Source organism: Anomaloglossus baeobatrachus, chromosome 2 (genome assembly GCF_048569485.1).
Source record: "Anomaloglossus baeobatrachus isolate aAnoBae1 chromosome 2, aAnoBae1.hap1, whole genome shotgun sequence".
Lineage (NCBI taxonomy): Eukaryota > Metazoa > Chordata > Amphibia > Anura > Aromobatidae > Anomaloglossus > Anomaloglossus baeobatrachus.
In genome coordinates, this window is record NC_134354.1 from 785,373,469 (window position 1) to 785,391,527 (window position 18,059).

Below are 18,059 nucleotides of genomic sequence, written 5' to 3' on the forward strand. Positions count from 1 at the left end.
CGCTAGAGAGCGCGTCACGTGCTCTGTCTGTCGGTCGGGAGGTATAAAGGAGGGGTGACCCCCCACTTGTTACCCCCCGATTGTGACGTACTGGTAGCCAGCGCGGGGGATTTCTGAGTGACCCCCCGGTGGTTTGTGACAGTGGGCATCCTGGGATCATTAGTCCTTCTGCCACCACCCTTTATAGTATCGCGTGTTGACGCCATTACGATGGTCAGACTGCTTGTGACGCTACATTATTAACCACTTGGTTGTCTTCTAAGCCACCAGCAAGAATCGCTTGGACCCAGAGTTTCTGAAGGCCATCCCCATCATGAAGACCCGCAGCGGGATGCAGGTGAGGAGAATGGGAGTTGAGCGCAGAAGCCCAATGTGCCACCTTCTGCTCCGCGCAGGACTATGGTGAGGCCCACTGTGCCACCTTCTGCTCCGTGCAGGACTATGGTGAAGTCCACTGTGCCACCTTCTGCTCCGCACAGGACTATGGTGAGGCCCACTGTGCCACCTTCTGCTCCGTGCAGGACTATGGTGAAGCCCACTGTGCCACCTTCTGCTCCGTGCAGGACTATGGTGAGGCCCACTGTGCCACCTTCTGCTCCGTGCAGGACTATGGTGAGGTCCACTGTGCCACCTTCTGCTCCGTGCAGGACTATGGTGAGGTCCACTGTGCCACCTTCTGCTCCGTGCAGGACTATAGTGAGGCCCACTGTGCCACCTTCTGCTCCGTGCAGGACTATGGTGAAGTCCACTGTGCCACCTTCTGCTCCGTGCAGGACTATGGTGAGGCCGACTGTGCCACCTTCTGCTCCGTGCAGGACTATGGTGAGGCCCACTGTGCCACCTTCTGCTCCGTGCAGGACTATGGTGAGGCCCACTGTGCCACCTTCTGCTCCGTGCAGGACTATGGTGAGGCCCACTGTGCCACCTTCTGCTCCGTGCAGGACTATGGTGAGGCCCACTGTGCCACCTTCTGCTCTGTGCAGGACTATGGTGAGGCCCACTGTACCACCTTCTGCTCCATGCAGGACTATGGTGAGGCCCACTGTACCACCTTCTGCTCTGTGCAGGACTATGGTGAAGCCCACTGTGCCACCTTCTGCTCCGTGCAGGACTATGGTGAGGCCCACTGTGCCACCTTCTGCTCCGTGCAGGACTATGGTGAGGCCCACTGTGCCACCTTCTGCTCTGTGCAGGACTATGGTGAAGCCCACTGTGCCACCTTCTGCTCCGTGCAGGACTATGGTGAGGCCCACTGTGCCACCTTCTGCTCCGTGCAGGACTATGGTGAGGCCCACTGTGCCACCTTCTGCTCTGTGCAGGACTATGGTGAAGCCCACTGTGCCACCTTCTGCTCCGTGCAGGACTATGGTGAGGCCCACTGTACCACCTTCTGCTCCGTGCAGGACTATGGTGAGGCCCACTGTGCCACCTTCTGCTCTGTGCAGGACTATGGTGAAGTCCACTGTGCCACCTTCTGCTCCGCGCAGGACTATGGTGAAGTCCACTGTGCCACCTTCTGCTCCGTGCAGGACTATGGTGAGGCCCACTGTGCCACCTTCTGCTCCGTGCAGGACTATGGTGAGGCCCACTGTGCCACCTTCTGCTCTGTGCAGGACTATGGTGAGGCCCACTGTGCCACCTTCTGCTCCGTGCAGGACTATGGTGAGGCCCACTGTGCCACCTTCTGCTCCGTGCAGGACTATGGTGAGGCCCACTGTGCCACCTTCTGCTCCGTGCAGGACTATAGTGAAGCCCACTGTGCCATCTTCTGCTCCTTGCAGGACTATGGTGAGGCCCACTGTGCCACCTTCTGCTCCGTGCAGGACTATGGTGAAGTCCTCTGTGCCACCTTCTGCTCCGCGCAGGACTATGGTGAGGCCCACTGTGCCACCTTCTGCTCCGCGCAGGACTATGGTGAGGCCCACTGTGCAACCTTCTGCCCCGTGCAGGACTATGGTGAGGTCCACTGTGCCATTTTCTGCTCCATGCAGGACTATGGTGAGGCCCACTGTGCCACCTTCTGCTCCGCGCAGGACTATGGTGAGGCCCACTGTGCCACCTTCTGCTCCGTGCAGGACTATGGTGAAGCCCACTGTGCCACCTTCTACTCTGTGCAGGACTATGGTGAAGTCCACTGTGCCACCTTCTGCTCCGCGCAGGACTATGGTGAGGCCCACTGTGCCACCTTCTGCTCTTCTGCTTCATGCAGGACTATGGTGAGTCCCACTGTGCCACCTTCTGCTCCGCGCAGGACTATGGTGAGGCCCACTGTGCCACCTTCTGCTCTGTGCAGGACTATGGTGAAGCCCACTGTGCCACCTTCTGCTCCGTGCAGGACTATGGTGAGGCCCACTGTGCCATTTTCTGCTCCGTGCAGGACTATGGTGAAGTCCACTGTGCCACCTTCTGCTCCGTGCAGGACTATGGTGAGGTCCACTGTGCCACCTTCTGCTCCGTGCAGGACTATGGTGAGGTCCACTGTGCCACCTTCTGTTCCATGCAGGACTATGGTGAGGCCCACTGTGCCACCTTCTGCTCCGCGCAGGACTATGGTGAGGTCCACTGTGCCACCTTCTGCTCCATGCAGGACTATGGTGAGGCCCACTGTGCCACCTTCTGCTCCGCGCAGGACTATGGTGAGGCCCACTGTGCCACCTTCTGCTCCATGCAGGACTATGGTGAAGTCCACTGTGCCACCTTCTGCTCCGCGCAGGACTATGGTGAGGCCCACTGTGCTGCCTTCTGCTCCGTGCAGGACTATGGTGAGGCCCACTGTGCCACCTTCTGCTCCATGCAGGACTATAGTGAAGCCCACTGTGCCACCTTCTGCTCCGCGCAGGACTATGGTGAGGCCCACTGTGCCACCTTCTGCTCCGCGCAGGACTATGGTGAGGCCCACTGTGCCACCTTCTGCTCTGTGCAGGACTATGGTGAGGTCCACTGTGCCACCTTCTGCTCCATGCAGGACTATGGTGAGGCCCACTGTGCCACCTTCTGCTCCGCGCAGGACTATGGTGAGGCCCACTGTGCCACCTTCTGCTCCGTGCAGGACTATGGTGAGGCCCACTGTGCCACCTTCTGCTCCGTGCAGGACTATGGTGAGGCCCACTGTGCCACCTTCTGCTCCGTGCAGGACTATGGTGAGGCCCACTGTGCCACCTTCTGCTCCGTCCAGGACTATGGTGAGGCCCACTGTGCCACCTTCTGCTCCGTGCAGGACTATGGTGAGGCCCACTGTGCCACCTTCTGCTCCGCGCAGGACTATGGTGAGGCCCACTGTGCCACCTTCTGCTCCGTCCAGGACTATGGTGAGGCCCACTGTGCCACCTTCTGCTCCGCGCAGGACTATGGTGAGGCCCACTGTGCCACCTTCTGCTCCATGCAGGACTGTGGTGAAGTCCACTGTGCCACCTTCTGCTCCGCGCAGGACTATGGTGAGGCCCACTGTGCCACCTTCTGCTCCGCGCAGGACTATGGTGAGGCCCACTGTGCAACCTTCTGCCCCGTGCAGGACTATGGTGAGGTCCACTGTGCCATTTTCTGCTCCGTGCAGGACTATGGTGAGGCCCACTGTGCCACCTTCTGCTCCGTGCAGGACTATGGTGAAGTCCACTGTGCCACCTTCTGCTCCGTGCAGGACTATGGTGAAGTCCACTGTGCCACCTTCTGCTCTATGCAGGACTATGGTGAGGCCCACTGTGCTACCTTCTGCTCCGCGCAGGACTATGGTGAGGCCCACTGTGCCACCTTCTGCTCTGTGCAGGACTATGGTGAAGCCCACTGTGCCACCTTCTGCTCCGTGCAGGACTATGGTGAGGCCCACTGTGCCACCTTCTGCTCCGTGCAGGACTATGGTGAAGTCCACTGTGCCACCTTCTGCTCCGTGCAGGACTATGGTGAAGTCCACTGTGCCACCTTCTGCTCCGTGCAGGACTATGGTGAGGCCCACTGTGCCACCTTCTGCTTGGGTCCTCTGAATGGCGTCGTTATCTAAATTAAAGGGTAATTCTGTTTTCTGTGAATATGAAGTTCTTTAGGTTTGTTGTTCTCCTCGTCTTCCAGTTCTCCTGCGCGTCTCCCAGTCAGAGCAGTCCTGACAACATGCACGAGGTGTGGGTGTGTAACAGCGATGGCTACGTGGGGCAGGTCTGCCTGCTGAGCATCCGGAACGAGCCCACGGTGGAGGCATGCATCGCCGTCTGCTCTGCCCGCATCCTCTGCATCGCCTCTGTGCCGGGACTAAAGAAGAACTACAGGTAGGGGCGACTGGAGACAAATCTGATGGATCCATGCACAGCAGCTTGCTGATGGTTTCCATAAATCAATAACACGTTCAGAACTTCTGTGTCTCGTAGCAGAGAGCGACCACCGGCCGTGACGAACCGTCCATCGGAGCAGCACCACCCGCAGCACCTGGACGAGCCTCCATCTCAACAGTGCCTCCACATCTCCATCTCCGGATCCTCCCTGGAGCTCTCGGAAAACACAGACAGCGCCAGCCGCGAACTGGTGCCCTTCGACAGTGACGATACAGACGACGAATCCTCTCCCAGCCCCTCCGGGACCCTCCAGAGTCAGGCCAGCCGCTCCACCATCTCCTCCAGCTTTGGAAGTGAGTATGAAATACATGTAGGAAAACTCTCAATGGCCCAGTGTGTCCTGGGACCCCCCATCTTCACGGGACCCTATGGGGTCTGGTCCACATCAGCATCCAGTGTGTCCTGGGACCCCTCCATCTTCACGGGGCCCAATGGGGTCTGGTCCACATCAGAATTCAGTCTGTCCTGGGACCCCCCTATCTTCACGGGGCCCTATGGGGTCTGGTCCACATCAGTGTCCAGTCTGTCCTGGGACCCCTCCATCTTCACGGGGCCCTATGGGGTCTAGTCCACATCAGAATTCAGTCTGTCCTGAGACCCCCCCATCTTCACGGGGCCCTATGGGGTCTGGTCCACATCAGTGTCCAGTCTGTCCTGGGACCCCTCCATCTTCACGGGGCCCTATGGGGTCTAGTCCACATCAGAATTCAGTCTGTCCTGAGACCCCCCCATCTTCACGGGGCCCTATGGGGTCTGGTCCACATCAGTGTCCAGTCTGTCCTGGGACCCCCCATCTTCACGGGGCCCTATGGGGTCTGGTCCACATCAGAATCCAGTCTGTCCTGGGACCCCCCTATCTTCACGGGGCCCTATGGGGTCTGGTCCACATCAGTGTCCAGTCTGTCCTGGGACCCCCCATCTTCACGGGGCCCTATGGGGTCTGGTCCACATCAGAATCCAGTCTGTCCTGGGACCCCCCATCTTCACGGGGCCCTATGGGGTCTGGTCCACATCAGAATCCAGTCTATCCTGGGAGCCCCCATCTTCACGGGGCCCTATGGGGTCTGGTCCACATCAGTGTCCAGTCTGTCCTGGGACCCCTCCATCTTCACGGGGCCCTATGGGGTCTAGTCCACATCAGAATTCAGTCTGTCCTGAGACCCCCCCATCTTCACGGGGCCCTATGGGGTCTGGTCCACATCAGTGTCCAGTCTGTCCTGGGACCCCCCATCTTCACGGGGCCCTATGGGGTCTGGTCCACATCAGAATCCAGTCTGTCCTGGGACCCCCCTATCTTCACGGGGCCCTATGGGGTCTGGTCCACATCAGTGTCCAGTCTGTCCTGGGACCCCCCATCTTCACGGGGCCCTATGGGGTCTGGTCCACATCAGAATCCAGTCTGTCCTGGGACCCCCCATCTTCACGGGGCCCTATGGGGTCTGGTCCACATCAGAATCCAGTCTATCCTGGGAGCCCCCATCTTCACGGGGCCCTATGGGGTCTGGTCCACATCAGAATCCAGTCTGTCCTGGGACCCCCCCATCTTCACGGGGCCCTATGGGGTCTGGTCCACATCAGAATCCAGTCTGTCCTGGGACCCCCCATCTTCACAGGACCCTATGGGGTCTGGTCCACATCAGCGTCCAGTCTTCCTGAGACCCCCCATCTTCACGGGACCCTATGGGGTCTGGTCCACATTAGAATCCAGTCTGTCCTGGGACCCCCCCATCTTCACGGGGCCCTATGGGGTCTGGTTCACATCAGCGTCCAGTCTGTCCTGGGACCCTCCATCTTTACGGGACCCTATGGGGTCTGGTCCACATCAGCATCCAGTCTGTCCTGTGACCCCCCCCCCCCCCTCCTTTTTATCTATTTATTGTTTGTACTTTTTGATATATTAGCTGAGGAGATGACGAGTGCCAAGGACACGACGGCGGAGACCACCAGCTCGGAGGAAGAACAGGAGCCCGGATTCCTGCCCATCCCCAGCAACTTGAACCGGGACAGCGAGAGTCCGACTGACGGCTCGGCGGTGAGGAGACCCAGCCGGGGGTCTTTCACCCGGGGCAGCCTAGAAGACCTCCTGAGCATCGACCCCGAGGCCTACCAGAGCTCCATGTGGCTGGGGACAGAGGACGGCTGGTACGACGCCAAATGGGCTCCATGCTAATACTGGGGGATTACTGGGGGGGCAACCAAAACTACAGGGAAATTAACCCCTTAATGACTAAGTTAATTTAATTCTTTTGTTTTTTGGGGGGAAATTATTTTGTTTCCTCTGCTGTTTGGTCATCCATATACAGTGCCTTGCAAAAGTATTCAGCCCCCTTGAATTTTTCAACCTTTTTCCACATTTCAGGCTTCAAACATAAAGATAAAATGTTAATGTTCTGGTGAAGAATCAACAAGTGGACACAATTGTGAAGATGAACGAAATTTATTGCTTATTTTAAACTTTTATAAAAAATAAATAACTGTAAATTGGGGCGTGCAATATTATTCATCCCCTGTAAGTGAATCCTTTGTAGCGCCCCCTTTTGCTGCGATTACAGCTGCAGTCTCTTGGGGTATGTGTCTATCAGTTTTGCACATGGAGAGGTGAAATTCTCGCCCATTCTTCCTTTGTAAACAGCTGGAGCTGAGTGAGGTTGGATGGAGGCGTTTGTGAACAGCAGTTTTCAGCTCTTTCCACAGATTCTCGATTGGGTTCAGGTCTGGACTGTGAGTTGGACATTCTAACCCCTGGATACGGGTATTTGTGAACCATTTCATTCTAGATTGTGCTTTATGTTTGGGATCATTGTCTTGTTGGAAGACAAATCTCCGTCCCAGTCTCAGGTCTTTTGCAGACTCCAACAGGTTTTCTTCAAGAATGGTCCTGTATTTGGCTCCATCCATCTTCCCATCAATTTTAACCATCTTCCCTGTCCCTGCTGAAGAAAAGCAGGCCCAAACCATGATGCTGCCACCACCATGTTTGACAGTGGGGATGGTGTGTTCAGGGTGATGAGCTGTGTTGCTTTTACGCCAAACATATCGATTGGCATTGTGCCCAAATAGTTTGATTTTGGTTTCATCTGAGCAGAGCCCCTTCTTCCACATGTTTGGTGTCTCCAGGTGGCTTGTGGCAAACTTTAAACGACACTCTTTATGGATATCTTTGAGAAATGGCTTTCTTCTTGCCACTCTTCCATAAAGACCAGATTTGTGCAGTGTAGACTGATTGTTGTCCTATGGACAGACTCTCCCACCTCAGCTGTAGATCTCTGCAGATCATCCAGAGGGATCATGGGCCTCTTGGCTGCATCTCTGATCAGTCTTCTCCTTGTGTGAGATGACAGTTTGGATGGACGGCCGGGTCTTGGTAGATTTGCAGTGGTATGATTCTCCTTCCATTTCAATATGATCGCTTGCACAGTGCTTCTTGGGATGTTTAAAGTTTTGGAAATCTTTTTGTAACCAAATCCGGCTTTAAACTTCTCCACAACAGTATCATGGACCTGCCTGTTGTGTTCCTTGGTCTTCATGATGCTCTCTGCGCTTTACACAGAACACTGAGGCTATCACAGAGCAGGGGCATTTATACGGAGACTTGATTACACACAGGGGCTTATATTTATCATCATCAGTCATTTAGGACAACATTGGATCATTCAGAGATCCTCAATCAACTTCTGGAGTGAGTTTGCTGCACTGAAAGTAAAGGGGATGAATAATATTGCAAGCACCAATTTTCAGTTATTTATTTTTTACAAAAACTTTAAATAAGCAATAAATTTCCTTCCTCTTCACAATTGTGTCACTTGTTGATTCTTCACCAGAACATTAACATTTTTATCTTTATGTTTGAAGCCTGAAATGTGGGAAATGGTTGACAAATTCAAGGGAGTTGAATACTTTCGCAAGGCACTGTAAATGACTGTATAAGGGTGAGGGAAGCTCCACAGTAATGGGACCAGCATAGGACGCCATCCGCGTGTCACACTGCCACATACTGACTAATCCGCTGCTCCTCCTCTCTGTCCAGCATCCACGTCTACCAATCATCTGACAACATCCGGAACCGGAAGAACAGCATGAAGATGCAGCACGCGGCCGCCGTCATGTGTATCCTGTGAGTACTACAAATCCCAGCATGTTCACCAGTTCTACCATTAACCCATTCATTTTTATTTATTTATTTATTTATTTTTTAAAGGCCTTTATTTCTTGTTAAAAAAAAAATATATATATATATATTTTTTTTTTTTTTCATTTGCATTTTTATTAAAAATGTTGCATTGTTTTTTTGGGGGGGTTTGTTGTGTTGTTTTTTTTTGTTCTTTTTTGCTTTTACAAACTTTATTTCCTTGGCTGCAGAATTAGTTGACTAAGAATCCTTCAGCGAGCGCCTTCATATTTAGTGACTCTCTTTTTCTAAGTTCCTCACAGCTGATTAATGACCACATCAAGGTTCAGCGCCAAAGACAGATGAGTGCGAGGAACTCCCCGTCAGGGCGCGCTCGCTGATGGATTCTTAGTTACCTCATTCTGCTGCCAAGTGTAGAACAACATTTTTTTAATAAAATTAAAAATAAAATTAAATTGTGCAAAATATATTTTTTGTCCCAAATATTTTGATTTCAGTCAATTCCTCCCCCCAAAGAAGTTTCTATCCTTTAAAGCGGGAGTTTTAGGAATAATAATGGTCGTTCTTCTCCGTCATATACAGCTGATTGTAATGGTAGAAATCAGAGTTAGGCTAGGGTCACATTTCCGTTGTTTTGCATCAGTCACATGCGTTGCTTGACGGATGACAAAGAAAAGAATTTCATTGTCGGACTTCGTTTTGTGCGGGGGGCGGATTTCGGGGGGGGCGGAGTTCGGGGGGGCGGAGTTCGGGGGCGGAGCTGAGGACGTCAGTGCCGCGGTCTGCATGGCTGGGGACAGGTGAGTGTGTGTGTGTGTGTGTGTCTACATGCGTGTGTACATGCGGAGTGCGGGAGTGGGCGGAGCGCGAGGGGGCGGAGCCGAGCAGGGCTGTGGAGCTGAGGACGTCAGTGCCGCGGGGACTGCAGGGCTGGGGACAAGTGAGTGTGTGTGTGAGTGAGTGTACACATGCGGAGTGCGGGAGGGGGCGGAGCCGAGTGGGGAAATGTCGGCCTCCCTGCACACGTATCCAGGGTAAATATCGGGTAACTAAAAGCAAAGCACTTTTTGCTTGGTTACCCGATATTTATCTTGGATACCAGCGTACACCGCTTAGCGCTGGCTCCCTGCACACGTAACCAGTGTAAATATCGGGTAACTAACTAAAGCGCATTGCTTGGTTACCCGATGTTTATCCTGGTTACGGGGGCAGAGAGAGCATGCGCAGCAAAATCCTACGGATCGCGCTGCTCAAAAAACGTTACAGGCTGCGTTGCTCCCGCCCGGCGGTCAGTTAAAAAACGACTGACCACGACGCAGCGGATGCAACGCAGCATCATCAGTCGCTATCCATCACTAATAGAAGTCTATGGGGAAAAACTGGATTCCTGCAAAATATTTTGCAGGATACCGTAATTGCTCAAGGCGACGGATTGTGATTGATGGAAAACAACGGAAGTGTGAACTTAGCCTTAGGCCTCGAAACCTCCACAGCTCAGGGTCCTCCCATCTACCAGGACAGCGAAGATATAAGAAGGAGCAATCACTGAACATGGCGGAGACCAGGAGCGTAGAAATGTACAAGAGACCGGTCCAATGGGGTCCGGGAATCCCGATACTGCCACAAACCTGCACAATAGGCCCACCCGATAGAGAAGGTCCTGGGCAGGCGAGGCCAATCTGTAATGGCCCCTCCATCCGCCATGTACTTAGGCCCCTTGGATACCAGGGCCACAGTCCCATGACAACACTTCATGCATCTTCTAGGTTAGGAAGAATTATCACCGACAAGACACGAAGATGAGGTTGTATATAATAACCCCGCGTCCTCCTTCCTCCGCAGATATCTGGACAATCAGGTCTTTGTGTCCGTAGCAAATGGCGATCTGATCGTTTATCAGCGCGAAGCAGGTAAGAGGCCGCGAGCTGTCACCGGGGCTCTGGCTGTCATGTAAGTTATGGCGCCCCTGCTGTTACATCCTAGATATGGCGCCTCTTGTTATTACTTATTATAGCGCCCCCTGCTGTTACACATTTATTTTGGCGCCCTCTGCTGTTACATATTAGTTATGGCGCCCCCTGCTGTTACATCCTAGATATGGCGCCTCTTGTTATTACTTATTATAGCGCCCCCTGCTGTTACACATTTATTTTGGCGCCCTCTGCTGTTACATATTAGTTATGGTGCCCCCTGCTGTTACATACTAGTTATGGCACCCCCTGCTGTTACGTACTACTTATGGCGCCCCCTGCTGTTACGTACTACTTATGGCGCCCCCTGCTGTTACGTACTACTTATGGGGCCCCCTGGTGTTACATACTAGTTATGGCGCCCCCTGGTGTTGTGTACAAGTTATGGCGCCCTCTGCTGTTACATACATGGAGTGAATGAGCCTGAGCCCCTGGACTTGTATCTCCTCCGGCATTGGACAAGTTGGGGCACATGTATACAACAATTTCTGATTATATTTTTTTTCTCACCATTTTTCTCCCGTTACTTCTGGTTTTGTTTTTTCTTATCGGTTTTTAAAAACTGAAAAAGGAGACATTCTGCTTTGGATTCATTACAAATGGCTGGAAAGCTGATGTGTGTCGGACGGCTTATTCATCCGTTTTTGATGCATCTCAGTAGATTTTAATGGCTGATAACAGGACACGTACTGGAGAACATATAGATCCATATAGCAGATGGGTGAATGCTCCCATCACTCTCTATGGGTCCAGCTACTCCAGAATTTGGGAATTAATAAAGGTCTTAGGTGGACGTTCTGACCAAGAATTAAAAGACTAACAGGGGGCGCCATGACATGTATGTATCTCAGCAGAGAAGAATGTACCCTAAACAAGGTGCCGCCCTTCCCGCCCAGCAGAGCTTTGACGTTTGGTTCTGGCACTCATTATTGAGTTGTGTTTTATGTCTTTCTAGGGAGTTTTTGGGACTCTCAGAACTCAAAAACTCTGCCCCTCGGTTCTCCTGGAAGCCCGATCACGAAGATGGTGTCCATCTCTGGAAAGCTGTGGTGCGGCTGTCAGAACAGGGTCATCATCCTGAACACATCATCGCTGCTTCAGGAGGTAAATGGCGGCTCCCGACCTCAGATCTGTGCACTGCGGCCATAACTGGCAGACTGCATAACATTGCTTACTGTGGATGAATGTGCGTCACCGCCGGGCAGTTTTTCCGAGTGCCGGGCAGTTTTTCCGAGTGCCGGGCAGTTTTTCCGAGTGCCGGGCAGTTGCCTTACATTGTTCACTTATCAGAGCAGTTTATTCTGGTGTGGAGGTTATATGGACGTTAGCAGAGTTATGTCCTGATCCGTCTTTTCTTCTCCACCCTCAGCACACGTTCCATATTGGGCAGGATCAGAACCGCTGTGTCACGTGTATGGTCACCAGCAACCTCGGGATGTGGATCGCTCTGCAGGGCAGCGCTCAGGTTCGCCTTTATCACGCCACCACCTTTGAGCAATTGTCGGAGGTGGATATCGCTCCGCCCGTGCACAAGATGTTGGCAGGTAAGAGCGGTCGGGGCCATATGTCACACCACCATGTTGTCATCACAGGGTCCATGTAACATAAATGCTCCCCCTCCAGGCTCCGATGCCATCATCCGCCAGCACAAGTCGGCGTGTCTGAGGATCACTGCTCTGCTGGCCTGCAAGGATCTCCTGTGGATAGGGACCAGTGCCGGGGTGGTCCTCACCCTCACCATCACCTCCAGCACCAGCTCTCTGAAGGGCCCGGTCAGCCCGGTGGGACTTTCGCAAGGACACACGGGTCATGTCCGGTTCCTCACATCGGTGGAGCTGCCAGATGGGTTTGACGTGCACTTTCCTCTGCCTGTAGACCAAGGTGGGTGCTGGCTGTTCCCGGTCGCACAGCATGGCGGGGCTACAACACTAGAAACCACATGGTTCACCTATGCTGGTGTGTGGCACAATCCATGGTACAAAGGTGGTGTGGACATATGCACCAAGAGCTTTATCTTCACTAGTGGTACTCATGGGTCACAGAGGGAGCAAATCATGTCCATGGCCCTCTGTAACCCCAAATGTCACCAGCCCAATGTCAATGGACCATGGTGGTTGCCCCAATTCTCAGCCCATCTCTTTTGTCAGTGGGCATAGTTGTCACCCCGATTGACATTGGTCCATGGTTGTCGCCCCCAAAAGTGAGTTCCGGGGTTTATCTATTGTAATTTTATCTCTTTGCTTTCAGGAAACGAACAAACCTGCGACACCGAGAAGAGAGATTCCACCCGACACCGACCAAAATCCAAGCTGCTGGTGATCAGCGGAGGAGACGGCTACGAGGACTTCCGGCTGACCAGCAGCAGCGAGACTGTGGGCCGAGACGACAGCACCAACCACTTGCTGCTATGGAGGGTGTGAAGACCCCACGGCACAGCACTCCGAGCTGGACCCTCTTCTGACGTCGCTGCTGCCCGTACCTTCGTCTTTTGGCTTTTTGTCTTTTGACGTATTCCATGCTTACACCTCCATCGTACATCCAACATCTCCGTGACGCCGGTTCCAGGAGAGAGGTCTATGATTCGCCCCGAGGGGCCTTCAGTCCAAAGAGTCGATGATCTGAGCGTGGACGTTTTGGGGTGATGCGATGGGGTGGGATTGCCAAAAATTCCGGTACTCAGGTGCCTACAGCTGAATCCTTAGGATGGTGGAAACCGTTGGATGTGGTCGGTGGTCTTCACCGGCTCTCGGCACCTTCTGTAAAAGGTATTAACCACTGGTGGGGGAGCGGTGACCCCGGGACCCCGCGTCTCGCTGCTGTCAGTCAGCGCTTTTGGGTTCTCGTTTCTGTCTGCGTTTCATACAGACCCCAAAACGGGACCCGACAAGACCGAGCGTCCGGAGGGTCCGAATGTTCACTCCGATTCTGTGGCTATTAATGAACTGTGTACGTGTCACCGGCCCGGACGGCCACCGGTTTTTTGTTGTTTTTTTTTTGTTTTTTTTATTTTTTTAAATACTGTTCTTATTTATTGTCAAGTGAAAAGAAAAAACTTGTGTTCTGAAAGTTTTACTATTTTTAGTGCTGTAAATGGGTCGAGACAAAGGGGGGGGGGGGCATTAAGACGAAGAGAGAGCGACTCAAGACATAGACACCAACTTCAATCCCATAGGAGCAACCAGAGGCCCTTTGGTCATGCTGAGATTTGTAGTCCGTCTCCGGCTTGATGCGCTCTGCTAGGAGCCACCATCTATAGAGGCTTTAGGGAGCATACGTCTTTGCACCGGTATGTCCTACATGAGATAACCGACGCGGAGCAACTTTGGCTCTAGCTTTGGGTTGTGCCGTTCCTCTGTTGTTCCTCCTGGAAGGGGATAAATTGACAAATGATGTCACCAGTTGTGGGCGTGTCCTGACATGCCCTACCACTGTCCAATCAGTGGACACGCCCCCTCAACAGGAGGAATGGTAACGCCTTCATTACCAGGAAGAGCAATAGAGGGAATAGCACAATGCAAAGTTCCAGGAAAAGCTGCTCCCGAATTGTGAATGTACAAAAAGAGGGATATTAGGAGGCGGAGACGATTGGACGGATATCAGAATGGCGGCTGCGTCTTTTCCGTATACAGGACGTGATCTAAACTTTGTGCCTTGTGTAAGTAGACCTGGGATCGTGGAGACGTCACCGAATATACGATGAGCAGTGATGACATCACAGCCGCGGCAGATACAGGGTATACGGGCGCACAATAGTGACGGCATCACCTGATTGGCTACATAGGGAGCTGTGACACACGCTTGATTTTATTTCTGCCTTATTAGGATCTTATAAGATCCCCAGACACCGTTCCCCGAGATGCATTTATTTGTTATACAGATAGGGAAAATTGTAGTTCAAAGTGGACATCCCCTTTAATTTCTTATTTTTTTACTGTCCTTTTAAAGTGCAGTATCTGAAGTGAACACCAGGTGGCGCTGTTGCTCTTCCCTTCCCAGTATTCTGCGGTTTTGGCGCACATTATAGGAATTCGGCTTTTTGCCATTTTTTCTTTTCATGCTTTTTAATTAAATTCGGATATGTGTAGGGAAGACTGTAATATAAAGATTGGTGGGAATAAATGATGACGGCCGGCAATGGCCACACCTGCGTGATCACCACTAATCAAATTTGGCACTTCCCCTTTAAATGTTATTGATCGACCTTTATATCTGTAGTGATCAGGTGGGAAATTGAAGGGAACCGGATGGGTCTATACAGCGGATTCTACAGGTATCAAATCCACACACTGATTGTTAAAATTCATTCAGCAGTTTCTGAGATATCCAGATTTGAAATTGTATGCAAATGAGCTGCAAGTGCTCCAGGGTGGGAAAGTGCACTTGCAGCTCCCCTTCCTGCCTGCTTCATTTCTCTGAAACAAGAGTGACCTGACCGGCGAGTGAGCGGCCCCCTCTGTCCAACGAGTGAGTGGCCCCCTCTGATTGGCGAGTGAGCGGCCCCCTCTGATTGGCGAGTGAGTGGCCCCCTCTGTCCCAACGAGTGAGCGGCCCCCTCTGTCCAACGAGTGAGCGGCCCCCTCTGTCCAACGAGTGAGCGGCCCCCTCTGATTGGCGAGTGAGCGGCCCCCTCTGTCCCAACGAGTGAGCGGCCCCCTCTGTCCAACGCGTGAGCGGCCCCCTGTGACCGGCGAGTGATGCGGCCTCCTCTGTCCAGGAGTGAGAGGCCCCCTCTGTCCAACGAGTGATGCGGCCTCCTCTGTCCAACGAGTGATGCGGCCTCCTCTGTCCAGGAGTGAGCGGCCCCCTCTGTCCAGGAGTGAGCGGCCCCCTCTGTCCAGGAGCGAGCGGCCCTCCTCTGTCCAGGAGTGAGAGGCCCCCTCTGTCCAACGAGTGATGCGGCCCCCTCTGTCCAACGAGTGATGCGGCCCCCTCTGTCCAACGAGTGATGCGGCCCCCTCTGTCTGGCGAGTGAGCGGCCCCCTCTGTCTGGCGAGTGAGCGGCCCCCTCTGTCTGGCGAGTGAGCGGCCCCCTCTGTCTGGCGAGTGAGCGGCCCCCTCTGTCTGGCGAGTGAGCGGCCCCCTCTGTCTGGCGAGTGAGCGGCCCCCTCTGTCCGGCGAGTGAGCGGCCCCCTCTGTCCGACGAGTGAGCGGCCCCCTCTGTCCGACGAGTGAGCGGCCCCCTCTGTCCGACGAGTGAGCGGCCCCCTCTGTCCGACGAGTGAGCGGCCCCGTCTGTCCGACGAGTGAGCGGTCCCGTCTGTCCGACGAGTGAGCGGCCCCGTCTGTCCGACGAGTGAGCGGCCCCGTCTGTCCAACGAGTGAGCGGCCCCGTCTGTCCAACGAGTGAGCGGCCCCCTCTGTCCAACGAGTGAGCGGCCTCCTCTGTCCAACGAGTGAGCGGCCTCCTCTGTCCAACGAGTGAGCGGCCCCGTCTGTCCAACGAGTGAGCGGCCCCGTCTGTCCAACGAGTGAGCGGCCCCGTCTGTCCAACGAGTGAGCGGCCCCGTCTGTCCAACGAGTGAGCGGCCCCCTCTGTCCAACGAGTGAGCGGCCTCCTCTGTCCAACGAGTGAGCGGCCCCCTCTGTCCAACGAGTGAGCGGCCCCCTCTGTCCAACGAGTGATGCGGCCCCCTCTGTCCGGCGAGTTAGGTGCCCCCTCTGACCTGTCAGTCAGTCACAGGCAGCAAATAGGGATGGGAGGAGGGCTGCAAGTGCACGGTCCCACCCTGGAGCACTTGCAGATCATTTGCATACAAATTTCAACTCTGTATTTCTCAGAAAATACACAATGGATTTTTACAATGAAGATGTGGATTTTATCAGAAAGAACTTGTCCATAAATCCCATTAACTTTATGGATTAAAATCCCTTTTAAGCTCTTTAATGTAAAATTATGGTCAGAATTCAGCAGAGCGGGGAGCGGCCCGGGGCTCCTTGTGGCCCTTTCAGATGCATCTGTGGCCCCTGGTTCTTAACAATTGGACTTTGCTCCTCCGAAGGAGAAATGAGCAGAGCGTGGGTACAGCATGGATGCTCGGCCTACACATTAATGTAAACTATTCCTCTTTTCACCACTAGAGGGAGACGGAGGACCAGTAAATTAGAGGATTATGGGTGAAGCATGTTGGGGGACTATAGAAAAGCAATGGAGTTAGGTGTTGAGGAAAGCTGTATGTATAAGTGGTCCGTCCCTTTAAATAAGGTGTGTGGGAGGGGCTATTCTATTAAGGGCACATTTACTGTAAAAATGCATCTGGTAAATGAATGTGATAAGAAAATATGGATGTTGACCTACAAAAAAAAAACTTAAAAAACAAGCTTTATTTCTTAGATCTAGATTGCTGCCGTGTGCTCCCCGCAGCACGAGGCGGTCCTGGGCTCTCCGCGGCACGGGGCGGTCCTGGGCCCTCCGCGGCACAAGGCGCTCCTTGGCTCCCAACGGCACGAGGCGGTCCTGCGCTCCCCGCGACACAGGGCGGTCTTGGGCTCCCTGTGGCACAAGGCGATCCGGGGCTCCCCGCGGCACGGGTAGGTCCTGCACTCCCCGCGGCACGAAGCGGTCCTGCGCTCCCCGCAGCATGGGACAGTGAAGGAAAAATCCAAATATTGTGCTCAATGTTCCACCAAAAATGAAAAAAATCCCAGTAAATATAATAAGAAATGTGATTTATTTTTTTTTTCTTGTAAATGTAATATATTTGTTATGTCGGTGCAGTCCACGTGTCCACGTTTGCAGCCATCTTCCCACAGGTGTGTCCCGTGGCTGATCCGCTACCTTCGCTCTCCAGTCCTGGTGATGATGCCGTTCCCGGTGCAGCTGCCGGTGCTGCTATGTCTCGCACTGTAATGAGCCCCTCCAGCACTTACGGGGGTTACAGAACATAATTTTTTTTGGGGGTGGGGGGAGGGGCGGAGCATAACTACGGACCCCCTTGTGTATTGTACATAGGAGCAGACAGTTCGTTGCCTTTCCTGTAAATAATATTCTAAGCGTCTGATCGTCCAAATCATTTTGATGGCTTATTTTTATATATATAAATCTAAAATGTTGGCGTTTCCCGCCGTCACATGGAAGTTGTAACCACTCTGGCGCCTTCGGGGGATGGGTCATATCCTCCCGGTGTATTGTCGCTATGACTGCCATACTATACTGTCTTATTTTGTCACTGTGGATTCTTTGTAAATAAAGTTCACCAGTGTTGAATCCGACTTTTTTGTTTCTCTCGTGGTTATTAAAAAAAAAAAAGGCGTCATTAAGTTTGGGCTTCATTGCTTCTGGTAGGCATTGTATGGCCGTATTAGATGGGCACGAAAGGGCAGTTTTATATAAACGTGGCTGGAAGAATGTGACTGTAGACTTGTGAATCCTCGAATCGCGAGCAGTGTGCTTTTTACGGATATTTTCCGTAATCATAACACACATAGTTAAAGGGAATCTGTCAGCAGGTTTTTGCTCCCCCATCTGAGAGCAGCATAATGTAGGGGCAGAGACCCTGATTCCAGCGATGTGTCACTTACTGAGATGGCTGCTGTCATTTTGATAAAATCAGTGTTGTCTATAAATGGATTTGTTCAATAACCGTTAGTGGATCACTGTTCTGTATAATGCAGTAAGATTGTATCAGGCTCGCGCTCACAGCA

The 18,059-nt window shown here is 53.1% G+C and overlaps 1 protein-coding gene across 2 annotated transcripts in view; it reads left to right on the forward strand.

The window, feature by feature from the left end:
* Positions 1-17,627, forward strand: part of ARHGEF17 (Rho guanine nucleotide exchange factor 17) — a 214,657-nt gene extending 197,030 nt beyond the window's left edge. Inside the window, exons 12-21 of one of the 2 annotated variants that reach the window (XM_075337614.1) lie at positions 264-337; positions 4,063-4,256; positions 4,356-4,612; positions 6,221-6,461; positions 8,347-8,433; positions 10,291-10,358; positions 11,374-11,522; positions 11,788-11,962; positions 12,042-12,299; positions 12,666-17,627. In XM_075337614.1, coding sequence (XP_075193729.1) covers positions 264-337; positions 4,063-4,256; positions 4,356-4,612; positions 6,221-6,461; positions 8,347-8,433; positions 10,291-10,358; positions 11,374-11,522; positions 11,788-11,962; positions 12,042-12,299; positions 12,666-12,838 — 1,676 coding nt within the window. In that variant the 3' untranslated portion in view covers positions 12,839-17,627. The remainder of the gene's footprint in view (positions 1-263; positions 338-4,062; positions 4,257-4,355; positions 4,613-6,220; positions 6,462-8,346; positions 8,434-10,290; positions 10,359-11,373; positions 11,523-11,787; positions 11,963-12,041; positions 12,300-12,665) is intronic. The other variant, XM_075337616.1, reaches the window with a different exon arrangement.
* Positions 17,628-18,059: the final 432 nt, after the last annotated feature.